This window comes from Peromyscus maniculatus, chromosome 1 (assembly GCF_049852395.1).
Source record: "Peromyscus maniculatus bairdii isolate BWxNUB_F1_BW_parent chromosome 1, HU_Pman_BW_mat_3.1, whole genome shotgun sequence".
NCBI classification, from domain to species: domain Eukaryota; kingdom Metazoa; phylum Chordata; class Mammalia; order Rodentia; family Cricetidae; genus Peromyscus; species Peromyscus maniculatus.
The window spans coordinates 124,839,508-124,862,645 of NC_134852.1; the positions used below are offsets into that span (position 1 = coordinate 124,839,508).

Consider the following 23,138-nt stretch of genomic DNA (forward strand, 5'->3'; position numbering starts at 1 on the left):
GTCTTTTTAATTTTTTTAAGGAAGGTGTGTGCATCTTTTATATTTATCTTGCTTGATACTCATTGTTATTTCTGGATGTGGAAGCTATTCTGTTTGAATGCTACTTTGCACATATGCTCTCTTATCTTTCTTGGAATGGTGACGAAATGCTCATTAGACTGTGTTACTCTTCATTCATAGTCTTGGTTTCTCATTTTTAAAGGTGTCTGTGTCCTCTGAGCTGCATTTTGGTAATTCCCTTTGTTCTATCATTTAGCACACCAATACATCTTTTCATTCTTCTTGGTTATTTCTTGGATTTGAATGGCTATAATTTGTAGCCTTTGTTTCTTGAATCTGTTTCCAAGAACTCTCTTTTGTTTCTTGGAATGGAATTTTCTAATTGCACTTCATCATCAATCCTCTAATAGGTGATGCAACCCAAGCTTCAACCTCTATGAGGGTCATACCATGGTGATTAATTCTCAGCCTCTATGGCTGACACTTTGCAGAGAAGGTTGATTTCTCATTTTTCCGTGCATTGAGTTTCTTCTCTTTTGGACTTGTATTCAGTTCTTCACTTTGGGGAATCCCTAGCCCCTATCTCTCTTGCTCCTATCTCTCTGGCCCTATACACAAAAGAAATAAGGGCTCGAAGGATACACCATCTCATACATGTCAGTGGAAAGCTCCCTTTGACACCTCATCCTAATTATTCCACTTTTCTTGCCAGCTCAGCAATACATTTTAAGACCATCAGGTGGTGGATCTTCACTGTCAACTTCACTGGATTTAGAATCACCTGGCAGACAAGCCCTTGAGCTTGTCTAGGATGATGTTTCCAAAGTGGTTTACCTGAAGGGCAAAGACCCATCCTGATTGTGGGTAGCACCAACCTTTGGCCTGGGCTCTGGGTCTAAATAAAAGGGAAAGAGGGAGAAAGGCAGCTGAGCACTTGCAATCATCGCTCTGCTTCCCGATTGTGGACACAATGTGCCTTCTCCTCCTGCAGCTGTGCTTGTCTACCATGATGGGCTGCACCATCCGTCTATGAGCCCAAACCAACCCTTTTATTCCCTAAGTTGCTTTTGTGAGACATTTTGTCACATAAACAAGAGTAGTAACTGGTATTTATAAATATCTTTGTATTTAAAGCAGTTTTCACGGAGGAGTATTGTAGACCGTCTGATCTATCATTTTACTGGAATTAAAAATATAATGTTAGTTTTCTGAATAAGAAAGGAGTTCTGAAATAAATAAATAAATAAATAAATAAATAAATAAATAAATAAATAAATAAACTAAAAGGGCTTTGTTGTCAATTAACAGTTAGCTACTGAAAACCAGTGATATGCTGTAGAGGATTGGAGGAGAAGGTATTGTTTTCACCCCCACTCAACTTTTTAGCCACGTAAACTAATAAATTAAGAAACTCCCAATTTTCTGATTCTAGTTCTCTGAAACTGGCATAATAGTGGGATGGATTGTTTTGGATGCTTGGGGGTGTAAATGTGTTTATTTATTTGGAATACTTAGATAAGTTTTTGACACATAGTTAAGTGCCAGATAACACATTCCATTGAATTTAAGGTGTAATAAAATGAAAGACACCCTACTGCTTCATAAAAAAGGAAAGAAGGCTAGAGGTAAACTATGACAAAGCCAAGATGCTTTTGGTTAGGATATGACAAACTGCATCTTAGAATTGCATGGCTATAGCAGTATTAGCTGTTATTAAGAATGGATGTGTGCGAGGAGAGATGGCCATGTCTTGCAGACAGGTTCAAAGCCTCAGAATGGATAGGGCTTTATTCAAGCCCACCCCCATGTTGACTGAGCTCCTACTCTGCCTTAGACACCTTTCAAGTGTTGCTATGACAGGTGGTGTGCTAGACATAGGGGCAAGTCTTGTTGAAGCAGCATTCTACAGATTCTGGCCTTCATGTCTGAAGTCTACATAGTTAACTTGAGTAGACAGATTTATCTGACATCTCCTTTTCCAAACTTAAAGGATTATTCAGATATGGACATTACAGAAATGTCAATAGCGTGTTGAGAATGATTGTGCTTGCTCACACTCTGGCTTATTCTGTTTATTAACACAGGGTGAGTCAAGCCTTGGAGTGGGTTAAATCTTGTCTATGGTTTCTTTTCATTAATGAGCTGGTGAGAATACTTTACCACTGCAGCTAAGCCAAGGTTCTGATTCAGATTGAATGTCCCATAATCCTTTGGCCACATGGTATGTGAGCTGGAATGGTAGCTGTTTCTTCAGGGCTAGTGCTGCTGCTGATCACAGAAATGTTGCAGTGCTTGTCTGTGCTCAATTCAAAACATGATTTCTGTCCTATGCTGCTATTCCCAAATGCCAAGACTGTAAATATAATGGGAAGAAATGTATTGGCTCACAGTATAGGAGGTTAGAAAGTCCAATATCAAGAACCCACCAGCTTTGTATCTGGAGAGGTACTGCTTTTCTTCCAAGATGATGCCTGAATGCTGCATCCTCCAGAGGGCAGAAAGGACTGGTCCTCATGTGGCAGAAGATGGAAAGATCAAGATAGCAAACCCACTTCTGTGAGCTTTTATAATAGTATTCATCCATTTGTGGGGATTCACTGTCATAATTATTTAGCTCCCTAGACTCCATTGCTCCTGAGGCTCTCACATTGGGGATTAGGTTTTTATGCATCTTGGTAGGAACCTGAATTTTCAAACCACAGCAGTTTCTATGTACTGATTTTTCTTTACATTCAAATTTCCTCTGCTTCTTTCCAATGTATGCAATAGAGTCTGCTTTTTAGCCTTTTGGGGGAGAGCAGATATCTGACATCTAGGTAAGAAATTGGGCACGTGGAGGGATGCCATGACACTTCTCATGTAGTAACTTATTAACTGGCTTTTGGGGTCAGAGGAGATTCTTAGGTTGTTATTAGCTTCTGAAGTGTCATATAAGCACTATGCTCTTAGGGCAGTCTCATAACACAGAATGGGTTCTAGTCTGATTTTACAGATTAAAAAAACCAAAGGTCAGAGAAGTAAGCTAAAGTGAGATTAGTCATGGATTTCTGTGGTTTTGGTGTTCTACCCTCCCCAGGCTACTTAGTAAACTCCAGTGCAGAGAACTGGGGAAGGAAAAGAATCAGGGGGGCCTGGCTTGTCCCGGATGATAACTTCTGTGCTATCATCATGTCATGGATTGAGAAGAAAGCGAAGATTGCATTTATGAAGATATAAGATGCTGTAAATTCTCCTTCATATGTTCTCTAGAGTATATAGACCCCTTCAAGTTGGGTCTTCATCATGACTCAGAAAGGGAAATAGCTTGCCCAGTGTGACCTCTGAGTGTGATTTATGAAATAGGATGTATCCAAATTTTTGCCACATTGGAGCTATTCAATTTTCTCTAATGGCCTTTATCTGAGAGTTATGTCTATTTGTGGCAGTTACAACCAGTAAGTCATTAGCTTAGAGCGTGGTGATGGTTAATTTTAACACCCTGGGATCTGGGCCCAGTGGGGAAGGTTTCTCTCTTCTGCAAATCAAAGATAAGCAACATTTGAGCAGCTGGATAATATTTATATCAGGGAGGGAAAGTTAGAAAGTAAGAAGGAATCATTTAAAGTTTGAGGCTGGAAAGGTCATTGGATACTCAGCATTGAGTTGGCAGAATGGTTTCTGGCTCCTTCCTTTACTCTGTCCTTTCACCAGAAGAGACATGGTATGATCTCTATACCAGGCACTCACTGATCATATAGATATCATCTCACTGGCATACACAGAATTCTCATTTCATGGTAATTACGTATGTATCCCATCTCATAGAAAAATGAAATTTGATGTCCAAGGTCACACACTAATGAACTTGGGGAGGCTAATGTACCTAAATGTATATTCCTAGTCCACAGAACTCTGGTAAGGAGGCTCAAAAGCCCAGGCAGGCCCCTTTTCAGATAATAGTCCACTTCAGGTATCAGAGTTCTGGCCATCAGTTTCTCAGTTATAACCTTCAGAAAATACTCAGCTCAACCAGGTGCCAGAGACAATAGCCTCCTGTGCAGCTTCCAAGCACAGGGCAGCTGGGTAGTCTTTGGCCCAAAACCAGGGAGGCTGTATTTCAAGACACACCATGGTGGCAGCAATGGATTTCCTAATTCCACACAAGAATTTTGGTGGAGGCTGTGTGGTGGTTTCCTCAGATGGGGTGATGCCATTTAGAGATGAGTGGTTGTATAAATCAGGTACTGGGAGCATGGATTCCAGTAAGGATGTCTTGATGCTGTGTGTCTTAGTTAGGATTACTATTTCTGTGCTGAAACACCATGACCAAAACAACTTAGGGAAGAAAGGGTTTATTTTGCCTACAGTTCCATGTAACAGTTCATCATCAAAAACAGCGAGGGCAGGAAGTCACGCAGGGCAGGAACCTGGAGGCAGGAGCTGATGCAGAGAGCATGGAGGGGTGCTGCTCACTGGATTACTCCACATGGCTTGCTCAGCCTGCTTTCTTCTAGAACCCAGGATGACCAGCCCAGGCGTGGCACCTCCTACAGTGAACTAGGCCCTACCTCATTGATCACTAATTAAGAAATTACCTTATAGCTGGATCTTATGGAGTCATTTTCTCAATTGAGAAATCCTCTTCTCCGATGACTCTAGCTTGTGTCAAGTTGACATCAAACTATCCAGTACAGGGTGTTTCTCCCTCTCTCTCTGACTCTCTAGAGACTCATATACATTCCTTAGCTAACTTACCTGCTCTATCTCATTCACAGGACACTATCCAATCAGAACTCTTGAATTTCCCTTAGTATGCTGCTTCCCTGTGTGTGATAACCACAGCAAATAATAAAAGCAGGCACAGATATCCATGATTTACAACTGGGCACCAATTGTGATTTTTTTACTGCAGACAAGGGGAAGCCTTGGTTGGTCTTCCTACAGATCTCTCCTAGGCAAAGACATATTGGCATTTCCCAGGGCATGACAAGCAGTTTGCAGGACACGTGTGCATGTCCCAGGCAGAGCTGCGTTCTTCAGCAACAAGATTTTCCTCCCTGTGAACTTCTCTCTCCATTTGTCCACGCTAACCTCTTCCATGCTTCTGTTACTCATCTGAAAGACAGGGATAACATAGTGACCTAGCTAAGGGAACTGTTTTAAAGACTAAGTGGAAAGTGTGTAGAACAGTTTTACAGCCATTAAGTGTTTCTCACTCTTCCCCTCTTTATGATTATTGCTGTTATTACTGTGGCAAGGAGCTGGTCCTGAGATCCCCACAAGTTCTAATGTCCTAAGAGTATGATGTAAAGGCCTCTTAGACTGGCCTATTTATTCCTGGGTACCACAGACTCAGACAAGTTCATAATATAGTTCCATAGGCAGAATTTTTGTGGCCTTTTAGGTAATGTCTCGAAGGTAGATAGATCCGGTTCACTGGGCAGAGGGTTGGGATCTTTTCTGTGCTTTGCAGAAGCTCTTCTGCATCACACAGGCCTGCAGGGCCTAAAGCCGTAAGACGTTTTGTGGGTCCCGAGGTCTGTTCTGCCGGCTTCTTGGCCTCTGTGGCCTGACAGCTGTGAGGGGCCGCCAGGGCTTTCTCCAGGGAGCCAGTGCTTTCTATATTTCATGAGGCTCAGTCTGTCAGGCAGGGCCAGGTGGCAGCTTGCTTGGTTTCTTGCAACTCCCCTAGGAATGAGAGTCCTTGAAGTATCTGATTGCTGCAGGATGCCAGGCACCTAGTTAGTGGCCCCGGGACAGCTCCAATGACCATCTCCATTCTTGTCCCGGATCTGAGGCCCTGAGTTCAGATGTTGAGGACTCATCGTTACCTCAAAAGCTTTTCTCTATTCTTTCTTTTTCTCTTACGTTACCAGGACTCTCGTGCTTTCCACTTCCTTACCCAAACATCTGCAGGGGCTCGTACCACCCACAGGATGGTGACTTAGAGACTGAATACAACTGTGTCTTTTATTTCCTTTACTGTATGGCACACTCCCTCCAGCTTCATGAGAAGCATTTGGGTCCCCAAATTCTTGCTACATTTTTCTGGTACAGCCTAGACAGCCCCACTGGCCCTGAATGCCAGTGTCCTATCCTTAATTGACAAAGTCCCTGTGGTGCCTTTGAGGGTTACCACAGATGTTACCTCCTCCTCTCCTGCCAAAAATGGCCGCCCCTTTTTCTGCATTTTTGTGCCCGAGGGGTGGGGTAATTCTCCTCTAAGGTCAGCCATATCCCTTCCACATTCCAACATCCTGGCATGTTCCACCTTCCAGAAACACCTGCTTCCTGAGCTTGTGGTACTGCTCTGGTACTCACTTGGATGTTCTCCTTCTCAGTCTTCCCTTCAGCCCCTTTCCTTTCCCTGCTTTTAATAACTCCAGATTCTCTTTTGGAGTTTCAGTGTTGGGACCATGCTCCAAGAAGCTCTCCATGGCACTTTATCCCCACTTGCTGACCTTGGACTCCCACGTGTCCTCCAGATCTCTCTTGATTACCTGTCACTGCAGTTTTCATGAAGTGTCCTGGCTGTCCATTGATTCATCCATCTGTCCATCTGAAAGAGCTTGATAAACACAGATCTGAATGTGGGAAGGGAAGCTGCTCAATTGGGCGTGACCAGACAGTGAGGACTACAGGAACTTGGAAGGGACAGGTATCTTTATCTGTGTCACCATAATAGCCCCTCTGAACACTTGGGCCATACTGAAATGGTGACCATTGTCTATCAGTGAAGAAGCTGAAGTTACTTCAACAAGATCTCATCTAGCCAGTCAACAAGTCTTTATTAATCGTTATGTATCAGACAACTTGTCAGGTATGGAGGAGGCAGAATTGAGCAGGCAAGGCCTCTCTGCCTGTCCCAGGACCTTCAGGGGAGAGATATACTAAGTTGCTAATGCCATAGTTAAGTTTGGTAAGAGGAGAAACATTAAGGGAGCTCTTACATTGAAGGGCTTGACTCCATGGGCTGCGGAAGTTTGCCCTGGGGAGTAGTGTTTGTGCAGAGCTCTAATGGACCATAGGGATAACTTGATGAGAAGAATGGAGGTGAGGCTGTCCTGGAATAGAAAGTGTTTGGGAAAAAGAGACGTTGGTGCTAAAATGATGAACAACAACCAGAGTGTCTGGATAGTAGAGAGGGACCAGATGAAAGGCTAGAGTTGTAGTCAGGTGTCAGATGGATGTGTGGGCTAGGTGGGCTACCCAGAGGGTTTGGCCTTGGTGTAGCAGTAAGAAGCCGCTGGTGGTGGGGGTAAGGAAGAGGTGAATAGTGAGATGATACGATTTGACTTGTGTTTTAGATCATTCTCAAAGCTGCATTGAGAAAGGTTTGAGTTGAATGAGCCTGGAGAGAAGTAAGTGATAGGTGGTGACCGCCAAAGAGTTCTTTCATAGGTCAAAGTGAGAAATGGCAGGGTATAGTGAAACATGCAAAATGGGGGAAATGAAGCTGTTTGGGATGATTTGCAAGCTATACATCTAGAATCTATCAGACTTTATCTGCTAGGCATTCTGCACAAATTCACTGATTAAGGAAGAAGATTATAGTAAAAACATATTGCAGGGCTATTTCAAAGTATTACTTGTATACCAGGTATAGGAGAACTTGATCCTCCTGCAGCTCCAGGCTCCAGGAAGAACCTCCTAGGTTCAAAATCCAAGCTCTGCACACAACTGATAAAGCTGAGGTCATGTGTTTCTGTTCTGTGTGACTGGTTGGTATTTGTTATTGCTGCAAAGGGTTGCATACAAATTGCCTGGCCTTTTCTGTTTATATATTGTGTCATGAAAATTCATTACATAGGGACATTTCTCAGATGTAGGAAGCAGGGGCATATGGTAGAAACCAAAGGAACAATGTTTGTCTGTGGGTTATCTTAATGCTTACAATATTACAAGTTTCTCATTCTGCAGATGGGAAACAGGTATAGAGGCCCTAGAAAAGTCCTATTTGCTTCCCCAATTTGCAGTGTTCTTCTCTAAGGGATTTTTTAGTTCTAAAGGTGGAATGACTTAGAATGATGGGTTAGCAAGATGCTCCCATCACTTACAGCCTCTGCACTCTGAAGTCTTGGAGAAAGAGGGATCAGAGCCACATCTGCATAGTCCTGCTCCCCCCGCAACCCCCCGCCCCCAGCAGCTTCCTTGCATTACTTCTGGAATTGAGTGTTTCCCACAGTATTTACTATCTCTCCTGTGTGGTCAGTTGTACTGGACTCATCAGATTAAACAATCCCAGCTGTGCCGTGAGCTGTCCCCAGATTGTCCCATTAGACAAAAGCAGAAATGCCCTTTGCTGCTGACTCTAATGGAATACTTTACTGTAAATAGTCTCAACTTCCTGCAGAAGGCCGTCTCCTTAGCCAAGTGCAGGTGAGCAAAGGCTGCTTCTAATGAGACCTGGGCACAGAACTAAGTCATATAAATTGATCTATTGAGTCGAATTAAGTCAGAGATACTCAAGGCTTCAAGTTCTTGTGAACAGATACACTCATGGTGTGATGCAGCCCAGGGAAACACAGTGAGGGAAAACACCAGACAAGAATCCAGGGAGCGACTTGGTGGGGTTGGGGGAATGGATGGAGAGTTCCTCTTTCCTGTTTACATCTACATGTGTCCTTTTCACCTCTTCTACATCTCTCAGCTCCATCTCTTAAGGAAAGGATACTCCCTTGTTCACCTATCCAAGCACAAAATCGGAGCCTTTTGCCTGTGCTTAATCCTCAGGAAGCTTCTAGAATAGGTATAGTTGAGGGAGCCACTGTCACAGAGGAGTGGTGATTTTTCAAGGTCATGTGCTAATTAGGTAGAATTGGGATTTGAATATATCACCCTCACCCCGTTTAAACTCTTTCTTTCATAACAGTAAGAAGTAGGGTGTCCTCTTGAATCTATCTTGGTTTCCTGGTAGATCATGTAGCTTCTGATTGGTCTTAACTATTTGAACCTTTGCTCAGTGTGGTGATATTTTATTTGTGCACCCCAATAAAACTTGTGTGGGGATCAGAGAACAGAGCCAGCTACCAAATCAGACATAGAGGCCAGGTGTGGTGTCACATACTTTTAATCCTATCACTTGGGAGGCAGAGATCCATCTGGATCTCTGTGAGTTCAAGGCCACACTGGGAACAGAGCCAGGTATGGTGGCACACACCTTAAATCCCAGCACTTGAGATCTCATATCTTTGCTTGGGAAGGACACACACCTTTAATCCCAGGAAGTAATATGGCAGGACACAGAAAAGTATATAAGGCATGAGGAAACAGGAACTCATGCTCTGGAGGTTGAGGAGTTGGTAAGGTGAGGTTGGCTCTGGATTGTTCTGTTTCTCTGATCTTTCAGTATTCACTCTAATATCTGGCTCCTGGTTTTTTTTTTTATTAATAAGACTGTTTATCAATTCGTGTTACAGCTCAGAGGATGGATGGGACCCAGGGCAGTGGGATGCTGGAGATGTAAGGGCATCAGAAGTGGGTAGAGAATTGGTGGGAGAAAATCCATGAGCGCTCCATGCTTAGCAGTTCATACTGTTAAGGGTAGCAACCATACTTGATACTTTAGCTGGGGCTTCTAGTGAAGGTCCCTGGAGCTTGGTATAGCCTCCAGGGAATGGAGTTGTGCTTCCCATCATCTTTACCTGCTCAGCACCTGTCCTTGGCTCAAATGTGGAGTCTAGTACACTAGAAGTCTAGTATACTTCTCTCTTCTGTAAGATGATAATAATTAATATACCACGAGTTAATATAGTATGTGAAGTATTTAGAAGGGCACCTGGCACATAGTTCATGCTCCATGAATACAAGCAGTTAGCATTATTGTTATGGGATCTTTAAAAGCATCATCTAGGTTGAACGCCTGGTGTTTACTACCTGGTCTTCCAGATAGTCTCCCTCACCTCTTTGTCATCCCCATGAGTGTAAGCTATGGTCCCATAGAGACTTCTGACTATGTGGTGGTCATTGTGTAGGGTCCTGTGCCTACTCTCACATTGAGAATGAAGCATCTCAAAATAGAGCCTGTGAATAGGTTAGTGATACATAAGAACTTCAGCTGTCCCTGTTGGGCAGCTGTGAATGAAACACCTGTGGCTCCTTTCTGAAGGTGCACAAACCACGGGTCAGAAGCCACTGCCAGAATATTGTGGTCTCCAAGTCATGTTTCTGGAATCTTATCATAGAAACTCAAACATTGATATGCATCCAGGTTTCTGCTCACAACTACTGTGCTTTCTCTGGGTCCCCAGATACAACTGGGATTAGATCCAGGCTTCCTCCAGGGTCCTATGGCCTCTTCCTTGATTTCAGAATCCTTTGGTTTACACTGTAAAAGGCCCTGATGCTTGCCAACCATCTTCCAGCCTTCTAATCTACCATAGGATTCAATTCTCTCTTCATTGTTTTTTATTTGCCTCTTCTCAATGATGAAGATAGAAATAAGAAAAAATGTCATTTCATTATTATCATCTCATCACATGTTAGATTTTTACCCTGGGAAACCTGGATTTTCCTTTACACTCTTTATGTTCTAGAGGCTTTTAGGGCCTCCCTGACCCACAACATTACAGGCAGTTGCCAATGCTCTTGGTTGCCCACCAGAATGAGATTGTAAAACCCTGTTGCTAAGGACACCACACATTTGGGTTATAGGACATTGAGAAATCCAGTTGAGCTGGAATTTCCTTCCTTCTGGCTAGCTTTCACAGTCCTGGAAAGTGCTATTTAAGCTGCTAAGGGACAAAAAACCATCAACGTTCCTACCCAACTGTGCATCCTATGAGCTACAGTGAGGACCTGCCTGGGTAAGATATGCTTACCAATGTACTAGTATTACTATTATAAGGGTAATAATCCACTCTCTGCTTGGATTAGAGGCCCATTCTACAGGAAGAAAATGAAAAGGCAATGTGGAAAAAATTCTTTCCGAAGCAGGGCAGGGGTGAGGTGAGGTGAGATGTCAACAGCTGGGCAGTAAGTTTTAGGAGGGATGAGGACCGCCCCTGTAGCTTGTTAACTGTGAGGTTAAAGTAAGCCAAGTACTCTCAGCTTTGGGATCAGAAGTCTTTAACTTCATCCATGTCCTTCCCATGGGTATGCTTTTGGCTGTACAAATAGAGGCTTCATGTCCACTGTCTTAACTGATGAGACTGTGTGTGACCTCAGATGTAGGAAGTGTAGAGGTGGGCTGGACTACAGGATCAGCTGATTCCGAGGGTCTGTGATGGGGACCTAGACAATGTTTCTCTGCACTCCAACTCTGTTCTGTAGCTAGCTCCTCTCATGACTGCACGATTGCTCCCATCAAAGTTGATTTGCATTATCTTCTGGGTCTCACCTGGTGAGAGAAAGAAAACCTTTCCTAAGAGCCACTCTGTCATGACTCGGTGGCCTAAAGTGAGCCTTAGGTCACATCCTGAGCTTTCCACTTGCTGTTCAGGTGAAATGATGTCATCTGAAGTGGACCGCATTTGGCTGCTTTTTTAGTATGCGTATGTCCTGTACAATATTTGCTGGCCTGTGTGTCCTAGCGTCAGTCACACCAAAATGGGTAAATATTTGGCAATAGGACAAAGGGGAAGATCGTAGCGGGTTATAGTGAGCCAGGGATTTAGAAAGAAGGTCAGCTCTGAGTCCGGCCTTATCTGTGTGAGGACATCAGAGTGTAAGTCAGCTCAGAAGAAGAGGAGGCCTGGAAGGCCTTCTGTCACACCTACTTTGGTTCCTTAGAGCCCGGATTTGAGAGGTGAAGAGACTGTACCTCCTCTCTGATAGGCCCATCTTGACCTGTCTCTTCAGGGTCCCGACCGCTGTGGGCAGGCATTGCTGCAGATTGGGATGAACATGATGGCACTCCCTGGAGGTCACCACCTGGATTCCATTCCTGTGCAAGGGCAGAGGTAAGTCATGTCACTTATCCTGCCCAGGAGAGGATTGCTAAGAGCTAGTCAGTGGGAGGTACTAGTTGCCTTGAATGGAGTGGTGTGGACGGGGGTGGGGGGGTGAGGGGGGTGGGGGTGTGTGATATTGGCAGTGTATGAAGGACAGGAGTTTGAGAGTATTTAGTCTGGAAGAGAGATGTGGGGCCATCAGAGGTGCCTACACCCGGTTGGAAAGTCCACAAAGAGTTACCAGTGCAGATTTGACTTGGCAGGCCCTGGAGGTCCGAACCAGAAGCTGGGGTGCAAGTCCAGAGTACCAGATCTGTGCCTGATGAGCTCTCCTGGGACTGTCCTGACTGACATGGAAGATCCATGTCCTTAGAAATTCTTTAGTCTCAGGCACCAGGATCGTTGGTAACTCTCAGGTAGGCTGAGGCTGTAGAGGAGCTGTGCAACCTGGTGTTCCAGGCTTCTGACAGCTGGGCTAGCCTTGGCTCCTTTACACTCTCCATCATCATAAGGACTTTGTCTTTATTTTTATCAGTCAGCATTCATTCGATCCCATTTGTTTTCTGATTTTTTTTGAGACATTTGATGAGCTGTTTAGAGAAAACGTAAGCCTGTTAAATATTTGTTTGGTTTTATTTTGTCATATTTTGTTTTGCTTCATGGATTTCTCACCTTTTCTGTATCCCAAATTTCCTACCAGAACTGCCAGGGATGCTGAGTTACTTCATATTCATTTCCATACTGCCCATTTGGTTTTGGGATAGATGTGTATATGTATGTATGTATGTATGTATGTATAGATGGATAGATAGACATGTTAATAGATAGGTGATGGATGGTAGGTAGGTACATAGAAGATAATGTGATACTTTTAAATAAAAGGATGAATTATTTGCTAAACCTCCCTAGTGGGGCAGAGTTAATCACTCTCTATGAAGGCATGGTCTAATCTTCCAAAGTCATCATTAGAAGGAGGTGTAGGAATTTGACACACAGTTCTTGCATGTTCCCTAGGACATAGAACACCATTAGAAGTGTAATTTGTAGTTTCCTGTACAGCCAGAAGCAGAAAATAGGTGATCATATCTTTGCATGTAGCCTGTATGATGAAACTCAGAGATGGTGAGATGTGACTGCCAGGATGTCTGGTGGTGGAGCTGTCCTGAGATGATCAAGTGTGGTCAGCTATGGTCATGTGGCTACATGGCCTTAGAGCTGGGTTGTACTTCTTATTCACCATGTGACTAATGAAAATTCTGGAGCCCCATCTGTCCTCCAGTCCCCTCATGTTTAAAATGGGGGTACCTACCATGCAGGGTTGATGGGAGGCTAATCAGATTAATATATGCAAAATATCTAGAGAGCTATGTAGAGAGACTATTGTTTAATAAATGTCTGCTAATGTCAGGGTCACTTGTGTAGGTGTTGTTAGAGAATTCTTCTGGAATTCTCCCTTCTGGCCCTCTCCCCCACCAGTGGGTGACCTTACCAATAATTAAGAAAGCATAGACTCTTTCAAAGTCTAGTGTTCTAAACTTGGAACATTGGGAAAGTCCTATCAGAGACGGCACAGTCTGCTTGCCACTGTGCTGCCCACCCCTTCCCCGTGTGACATTAAGTTAGGCTGTGGAATAGCAGTGATTCTGGCAAGGGGATCCTAAGAGGATGGGACAAAGGCCACTTTAGGGCTGGAGAAGCATTTAGGACAGTGGTGAGGAGGCCAGGCTGCCTCAGCCTGACTCTGGGCTCTGCTATAACAAAAATTCTGTTTCTTTATCTGTGAACTGTGAGTAATTTGTACTTATGTCAGTGGTTTCTTATAAATCTCTCTCTCTCTCTCTCTCTCTCTCTCTCTCTCTCTCTCTCTCATATACACACATGTACACACACATACACACACACACACACACACACACACACACACACACACACACGGTGGAAGGTAGAACCTGTGGGCATGTAGGAACTCCTCAGTTGGTTAGCTTCTCTTTCAGAAGAGGAATAGGCTCCCCTGAATAAAGGATATGGGGTAAAGGTCAGATCTTGGCAGCCTTCATGTCTCCCTGTTTACCCACTGGCCTTTCTTTTCCTCTCTCCACCTTCCAGTGCCCTTAGAAGTTTAAAGGCAAGTGGAAGCAAGATTTAGATTGCATGAACATGATATAGGAATCTAGCTTGCCTTACTCAGCAGGCACCTCAGGAACTCCAGGCATTCAGACTGGGCAGAAGAGCTGTGACCTGTGGAAGGGGTTGAGTACAGTGTTCTCATGTTGTATTTCTGATGGGTCAGTGAGTCTAAGAGAGGGAGAGGAATGCTTCCTTTTACATGTTCCTAGCATGTTTCACGTGTTCCTAGCCTAGCATTGCAAAGCTAATTGAAAATAATTGGGGATAAAACCGCTGAGTCTGGAGCCTCTTCTCTCATGTATGTTCTGGGGCTGTGTTTTTGGGTGTTGCTCATAGAGAAAGCTAGTTCATGCTCACAGGATATTAGAGGGGCCTAATTTGCTCAATTGGATACTATATTGTAGGTAGACAGTAGCAGGAACTACTATTTCATGCTGTGGAGGCCTCTCTAGTGGTGAGTTGCACCATGGTCCTTGCAGCTAGCTCAAGGACTGGCCTCTACCAGGGCCCATCACATCATTGGCTCACATGAACAAGCACTTCCTATGGCGTGTTGCTACTCTCCGAGTTTTCTCTGTGGCCTATGCAATCATTGATGTCTCTATTTTGCAAATGAGAGAGTCCTAGGTTAGCTTCTCTGGGAAGCAGCCTTTGAGGTCATGTTCAAAGTCCAGGATAGATTTTTGGGAGGCCCCTTGGGGGAGTGTCAATGTTAGTGGGAGGGAGAGGACTGGGTATAGGGTTTAAGTGAATTGTAATCCTGGCTCTGTGACAGCTCACAGGGAGCTTTGGAATCAGAGTTGTTCATGGGTCTGAATGGCTAGTACTTTAAGGTCCTCCTTGCTCTGTCTTTGGAGAATAAAACTACTTTCTGATCCAGAAGCCACTAGCCTGGGACTGTTCTGCTTCAAGCCAGGCAAAGTGAAGTTCAGCAGAAAAGAGTAAAATCTCACCATTCAGAAGCTACCAGCCGCTCCCTCACTGGAGTGTTTCCATTATGACTAGCCAGAGAGATTTTCTGTTCCCGTGTATGTCCAGCCTGTAAGAGCTCACTGCCCATGCTGCTGCAGCACAGCCCTGCGACCTCTTCTGTTTCCAAGTGCTGCCCAATGCATGAGCCATGCTTTGCTCAAATAAACTCTGTGCATCAGTTACTTCCCCATTACTGTGACAAGACACCAGACAAAGGCAACTTCAAGAAGGGAGGGTTTATTTCAGCTCTCAGTCTGGGGGTGCAGTCTGTAGACGGTTAGCAGGACCTTGACTGAGGGTACAGCAGCCTGTGGAAGGAAGGCAGGTCAGCAGGACCTTGACTGAGGGTACAGCCCATGGAAGAGAAGGCAGCTACCAGGAACTTGAAGTAGCTGATAGCATTGTATCCATAATCAGGAAGCAGATGAGGCTAAATGATGATGCTTGGCTTGCTTTCTGTTTTCTTCATCCTGGGACCCAAGTCCATGGAATGATGCTGCTTATACTTAAGGTATGTCTTCCTAGAGCAGTTAACCCCATCTAGAAACTTGCCCACAGTCATGGTCAGAGGTTGGTCTCCTAGAAGACTCTAGACCCAGGCAGGTTACAGGCGACATTAACCATCACATTCTATGAATTCCATTTTGTTCGCGGTTTCTCTCTGAACCAAGGGCAGATAGAGGAAGGGCATGCCCTTCCTTTCTGAGGACATGCCCAGAGGGTTTCACATTAGAGGCTTCAGGTTTTGAAGTTCCCAGTAGCTGTGTGACAAGTTTTTCTGTAAAGCGCTGATTGGAAGCACTGATTAATCTGTATCCCAATGGAGAAACTGAGGCTTGAGAAGGAGACAGAGTTGCTGTGTAGCAGAGCTAGGATGGGACTTCTACCCCTGTGCTGGATGAGACTCGAGCCAGTCTGTTTTATCAGTGTTCTTGGTGCAGTACACAAACACGTACTCAACTCCTTAAGCAGTCACGTGTTTATTTGTCTCCTGCAAAAATACTTATTGACTGAGGATCACATCTCTTGTATGGTACAGTGCAGTTGAGGACTTGAAATGACCTGGTTGGATGTGGTCCCTGCCAGCAAGAAACTCACACTCTATCCAGTGACTTCTCCATTGGTCAATTGCATTAGATTTGCAGCACCTGTGACCTTTCACTGAGCATGAACCTTTTTGTTTTGCGAACTCTATTTTACCAGAAGTCTGAGATGACCAGGGCTGGGTGCCTCTGTAGCTAGTGACAAGTGGTCTGCTGGTTGTCCAGCCTACTGTGGAGACCCAGTGGGGGCCATTGCAGGCCAGCCTGTCTCTGAGACAGTAATGGCTTACATGTGTGCTCCCTGCTCTGGCTGCCGTTCTGCTGCTGAGGGTCATTTTCTGTGACTGTGGTGAAGTGTGCAGACTGTAATTGTCAATGGGATAATTGTATGTTTTTCTGTTGTTTAAGCCAAAAGGCAGACCAATCAAAGCTAGAATTAAATTTCCCTCCCTTCTCCCATTTCCCAAGAGAAATCCACAGAAACATGGTGTGCGACCTTGAGAAAGCAGACAGGAGTGATTCAGTAGTTATTTTTAAGAAGAGGTTGAATATAAATTCCCATATGCTTCTGGGAACTGGGGTTACAGAAGCATTGAATGTTGTTGCTGCAAGTTTCCTCTGAGGTCATCAATACTGTCCTTCCAATGCAAGCCTGGGAAACTGAGGCTCAGAGCAGGGAGTGGAGACCCTTTTGAGGAAACCTTTCTTCCCTGACTTTTATTTCCTAAGTTCATTTCCCCACCTGGCCTCCAGGAATTTTCTATGACAGGGATCTGTGATAAAGAAATGATTTTAAAATAATTTCCTTTTATTCCCTTAATCAAATGAGATTAAGAGTTTACTTAATCTGGGACATGACACCTTATCCAGTCCATAATGAATGTTGTTAGCACCCAAGAACTAAATGAGTATCTCATTTATATTTCTTCTCCTGGCTATGATTAGAATGTATGTTATAGGGGCACAATAAGTGGTTGTTGAATGAATACATGTTTACCAAATGTTTGACGGCCTGAGGAGATGGCTAAGTGGGTATGGGCACTTGTTCTGTGAGCATGAGGACCTTGGTTGGAATCCTCATCACACACATAAAAATCCAGGCATGATCGCAAGGTGCCTGTAACCCCAGAATTGGGGGACAGGAGGAGAAAGGCACATTCTAGGAGCTCACTGGCTGCCCAGCCTATCCAAACAACACTCTTCAAGTTCTGTGAGAGACCCTGTCTAAAGGCAATAGGTGATAAATGATAAAGGAAGACACTGATTCCTGGTCTAGCGCCTGCACTCACATGCATGGGCACACACACCAGACTCTTGTGTGCATGCCCCTCCCCCAAAGTCCCCATAGATATTTAATGAACAGACAAGCCCTTTGCTAGGGAGCTTCAGGTGAGTAAACTAACTCAAACATGCGTGGCTTAGCAATGCGACTTAGTTCTTTTCCCTAAGACACTTTTCTTCTGTCTCCAGCATGCTGGTCTTTCTTCATCCCTCCTTCCCTCCCTCCTATCCTCTCTCCCCCACTTCCTTTCTTCTCTCCCTCTCTCCCTCCCTCCCCTATATGTCCCTCATTCCATCCCTTCCTCCTTTCTTTTCATATTTCAGAGAAAACAGTTATTTGGAGGAAAAGGATAAGGTATTTATCTTGAGAACTCTTGAGTGAGAGCCAAAAGTTTGGTTGGTTGAAAGATTCAGAGAGTTAAGAGAGACATTTTTTTCCATCTAAAGAAGAATGATTCAGAAATAGTTTTAGCCTTTGCTTTTAAGTTCACTGGAAGGGACAAAGTCTATAATTTGCTCATCAAACCTCTGGGGGGAGAGCACAGTGCAGCCGGGAGCATGGGTTGGGAGGCAGAGGCCAGCCTGCCACCAACTTGCTGTCTATCCTTGGACCAACCTTCTCCTCCAGGGTTCAGGTTTTTCGTCCTAGGAACGGGAGATGGTACAGACCCCCGCCCCCCCAGGCATCTCTAGATTCAACATTCTAGGAGTATAGGGCCAAGTTTTAGATGGTTTTGTCCCTTTGTGGACAAAATGATCTTTAGTGCCACAGGGCAGGGAAAGCAGCTCCATTGACTAGCAGGAGGCCTCCTCAGGCTCTCCTATGAGATTCTTAGCAAAGTTTGGCAACTGCTTTGTACCTGGGGTGAAAGTGTTGAGTATATTCATTTTGGAGTATACTAGTTTCAGTTCTGAGGGTGAGGTCTGTTTAGTTTGTATGAACTCCTTGATATGGCTGGATGTATGCTAAGGAAGAAAGGTTTGCCCTGGTTTTTTGGAGTATAATGCTGATAAACCCTCAGGCGAAAGCATTCCAGCATGCTTCAGAATTTTACTCAGTCATTTCAAACTCACCCCTATTCCTCCTCTGGCTATACTTGACCGCTCACCGCTTCCCTAGTCATGATCCCATGCCTCTCCTTCTTGGCACATGATACTCCTTCTGTCTGGAGCTATTCTCTTCCAAATCCTGCTGCACTTGAGAGCATGCTCTGAGGGCAGGAAACTTACAGGGATACCCTAGCTCTAATCACACACCCCCTTTTTGTTTTCTTTCATAACTCTCCGCTAAGTCCCATGCACCGTGTATAGCACACACTCGGCGGAAGGAACAGATCTGCATAATAAAAGGTTCCACCCCATGGAGATCATATTCTGTACTGGCTTAGTTACTTTTCTGTAAAGTAAAACACCATGACCAAGGCAACTTTTAAAAGGAAGGGTTTGTTTGGGGCTTGTGATTCTAGAGGATTAGGATCTATCATGCCAGACACAGCATGGCAGCAGGAAGCAGACTTGTTGGCTAGAGCTAGAAGCTGAGAGCTAGGCTCTCACACAGCTTGGACATCAAGCAGGAGGGAAAGAATGAACTGGGAATTGCTTAGAACTTTGAAACCCTAAATTCTGCCTCCAGTGACACACTTCCTCCAACAAGGCCACACCTCCTAAGCCTCCACAAACAGCCACCAACTTGAGCTAAGTATTCAAAGACCTGAGCCTATGGTGTGGGGTGTGTGGGGGGGCATTCTCATTTAAACCATCACAGGTATCTCCTCTGCAGAATCCTAGAACACCTAGCCCAGTGTACACAGTAGATTTTGCCCATGATATCTCAGTGCCTTTTATATAGAAAAGCATTTCTTTACAGAGAACTCCCTTTGCACAGCAAGTGGGAAAGAGTGGGACAGAGGAATCTAAATTCTAGACTTGGAAGGCTTTGAAATGAAAATACCACTTAGAGTACGAATAAATTAAAATGAGTCAAGCAAACAATAGATGTGGTGTTCCACTAGCTATCTACTCTAGAGTTTTGGAAAACACTATACATAAGACCAATAGGATAAGCTGGGGATGGGGAACTGGTGCCAGGAGCTGGAGACCCAGTATAGGTCTGCCACAAGGTGGGAATATCATTCCTGTAGCACAAATCTCTAAATAGTCTTATTAAATAAAAAGCTTGGGAGCCAGGTATTGGGGTGATAGCTGAGAGATCAGAGAAACAGAACAAACCACAGCTAACCTCAACAGCTAACCTGTTTCCTCAAACTGGAAGCCTCTGAGTCCTCATCTGAATGGATCTCAGCTGCACTGCTACTCAAAAGCCTAAAAGCTTAACCAAGCTCTAGTTCCTGGTCCTCATGCCTTATATTCCTTTCTGCTTCCTGCCATCACTTCTTGGGATTAAAGGTGTGTGTCACGATGCATGGCTGTTTCCAGTGTGGCTTTGAATTCGCAGAGATCAGATGGATCTCTGCCTCCAGAATGCTAGGATTAAAGGTGTGTGCTACCACTGCCTAACCTCTATGTTTAATATAGTGGCTGTTCTTTTCTCTGACCCCCAGGTAAGTTTATTGGGGTGTACAATATATCAACCACACATTCCCTTTGGTATGCAAAGATCAGCCCTAGAGACTTTTCCTCAGTGGTGGACTTCAAAGAATGAAGGGGGGAAATCCAAGAGGCAAAGATAGGGTGAGGGCAGCAAAGAGGTGAGGAGACCCCAAAGCTCTCAGAGCTCTGATAGTGTTACTCTCCCAGGACCACTGTCCATGTGATCTCCCCAGCTTCCCTGCTCTGCTACAGAATCATCAGAGATCTGTAATAATGGCACCAAGCCAGCAGAGTGGCTCTGAAGTCTTACAGACCCCATTGCTTCTCAGCAAGAAGTGAGTGAAGGGTTTGGGAAGTAACCAGCACACAGTGGGCTGTAGATGGCCCCAAGCTTTACAACGGCACCACTATGCAAGATAAGAACAGGTTTGCATAGTGGAACAAGCTAACCCTGGGTCCTAGGGGGTTGGACGATCAGCTGAGTGGCTGGACACTGTCCAAGGGTACAGCATAACAGAGAAGATCAAGAGTCTGGCTTCACAGTTTCTGAGGTTTGTTCCCATGCCTTCTCTGTGTGACATTGCCCAAAATCAGTTCAGTGATGGTAGTTTCATAGGACTATTTCAAGGGTTAAAGTGAGCAACTGATATTGAGTCAAGTGCTTAGCCAGGTGCCAAGAATACCTGTTAAAACAGTTGGCAGTGGGGTCTTAGACAAATAACGTGGTACCCCTGAATCCTTGTTTCTACATCTGTAAGGTAGAATGGACATCTCCAAACACTAAATCACCTTGAAGGCTGATAACCCAAAAGGTGCTCTAACTGGCAATCTTTCACTGTTGGGTGGGCAATCTATTCCCTCTGACCTAGAGCAGTCCTGGAGAAATGTTTTTGGAGTGCATTGCTTGAGTTTTTAAAGTACTAGAGTTTTTAAAGATGAAGTTCTATAACTCCCTCCCTCTCTCCAACCCCGCCCTGCATAATTCCAGTCTAAACAGCATCATCTAGTCAGGAGTCTGGTGTGTGGAGAGGATTGTGGTTGCATCTGGAGCTGTGTTTGCAGTCTGCAAGGCTCCAGCAGATCCAGATTTGGGTCTCAGTCGCCTCATTCTAGATGTCTAGGAAAGCCTCGGTCTGAGAGCGATAGAGGAGGACCATGGGGTGGGGGACAGGAGATCTTTAGAGGCCTGGCAGAGCTGCCAGGAACCCCACCCCTGTAAGATACCCTCTCCCTGCTCCCCAGGCACAGGAATGGTCTTTAGAGCATCAGGTTCAGGTTCCTGTTCACCAGGGATATGGCAAAAACTGAACCCCAGTCCCAGCCATTGCCCCTCTGACTCCTTGAGCAGAGACCCTACAGGCTCCTGACTGGTGATTTTCCACCATGAAGGGAATGTGACTCATTGTCAGGCCCTTTGCCTTGACCTCAATTTTCAATTCTCCTCTGCGTGAGTAATAGGATCAGTCGTCTGGACTTGCAAAGGACAGATTTCATGCATAGTGAGATGGCAGCTTAAAGTTCACAGCTGAGGACAGTTGAACCACTAGAAGTTAGGGTGTGGCAAGGACAGCAGGATCCCCCACCGCATAGCCAGAGCTGCCCTGGTTAACTAGATATTTTATGTTGGGGTCAGTCAGCAAATCCAATAGAGAGGTGGGGCCTAGAGATTTAGAGAGCTAATGACAGAGAGCCAGGCAAGCTATACAATTATGGGATGCTCAGTGCTAACACAGTCCAAACCTTAATGAGCCCCAGTCCCTAGACTCTGAAATTGAGCAGAGCGGCTCATTCTGTGGCGGCACAGTGACCAAGGCTGGGTGTGGATTAGTTGGTACTGGGGCTGCATCTGGGGGAGGGGATGTGTTTCCTTGCCTAGTCTCTTCCCTAGGAGACCCTAAGGACTCTTAGATATATATGTCCACAGGGCCTAGTTCCCCCTTCTGCAGTGGCCTATGGACCCTACTTAGTATATATAGTACCTTGCACTGCAACCAAACAAAATGAAAACTCACTCTTGCTTGGCTTTGACGCCTGTCCCAACAACGACAGCTTCAGCCACTGGGACCTGACGTCCAGGGATCAGTTTTGATCTCCTCTCCTTTCCTCATGTCCCCTCACTCCCTTCCCTTCTGGGGCAGCCACTTCTTTCCCTCCCCGGGCACTTTTGTTCAGGTTCTGGTTTCTCTCCTCCAGCAGCGCTCTCTCTCAGGCAGCTCCTGGACTGGTATTTAACCCTGCTTTACTGCCCTTCCAAGTGTCTCCAAATGCACTCAGAGCTAAACCCAAATTCCTAAACTTGCTGCACTCAAGGTCGTTGATGAGGACCAGCCTGTCTCTTCAGACCCTTCCCTTACCGCCTCCTCTTCACAGGCCTCCTGCTTTAGCCGCACAGCTCCTGCTGTGTTCCTAATCCGATCCTTTTGGCCTTTGGACATCATGTCCCCCTCGGCATAGAAACCCACGGACTCTTGTCATTTTGGTCAGCTTCTCTTCCCCGAGGACAGAGTAAATGCCATTTCCTTTGTGTAAATATTTCCAGGCAAGGTCAGGCAGGTTCCATCTTTTGTGATCGGGGCTACTGTTTCACAGTTTCTTGATGACAGCCGGTGTTTAGTGAAGCTAAGATTTTGGGCCCTGGAGGCCGGGGCTTGAGTAATGGCTCTCTACCGTGTACTTACCCTGTGCTCTCTCCTGGCAGAAGTTCCCTCATCTGGAAGTAATAATAGTCCTTCTCTCATTGTGCTGTGGGCAGGATGAAAGGAGAGACTATAGAGAGGGGCTCAGAAGCCCAGTTGGCTCCTTGCTGGATTTCCGCACGTTGGCTACTGTTAGGATTACTTCCGGATTTGGATTTGATTGTTGGTGCTGCCTCACCTGTCTGAGGTGTTAATGAGCCTTGTCAGGACTGAGAGTTTCTCTCGCTCAGCTTTTGGAGTCTCTACTGGTGTGTGTGAATACATAGAAAACATCTGCCTGTAGCCTGGGTCTCACCCATCCTGGCCAGGGGACTTGGTAGGATGAGCGACTTCTAGTGGCATCTGGGGATGTTTTGGAGGACAGAGCCACCAATGCAACTCAAAGGAAGAATTGTGTGTGTTTCAAGCCTGCCCACAGCTGGAGGCAGGGGATTTGTGTCAGAGCCCGAGGCTTGCATGGTAGATGAAATGAGGTCCACTCACTGGGCTGGATGGTAGTGGAGCTTCAGAAGCCAGGGGAATCCTCTAGAGATGGCACCTATTTTCTTCCTTGCCTTTCACAGAATGGTACAATGCTCTTAGAATGACCACTGTTATCT

The 23,138-nt window shown here is 45.2% G+C and overlaps 1 protein-coding gene across 5 annotated transcripts in view; it reads left to right on the forward strand.

The window, feature by feature from the left end:
- The window catches only part of Insc (INSC spindle orientation adaptor protein), a 125,682-nt gene that overhangs the window by 27,809 nt on the left and 74,735 nt on the right, over positions 1-23,138 (forward strand). For 4 of the 5 annotated variants that reach the window (XM_042282223.2, XM_042282216.2, XM_042282221.2 and 1 more), the window contains exon 2: positions 11,779-11,879. In XM_042282223.2, the coding sequence (XP_042138157.1) occupies positions 11,779-11,879 (101 nt within the window). Of the gene's footprint in view, positions 1-11,556; positions 11,645-11,778; positions 11,880-23,138 lie in introns of those variants that run through there. The other variant, XM_015997341.3, reaches the window with a different exon arrangement.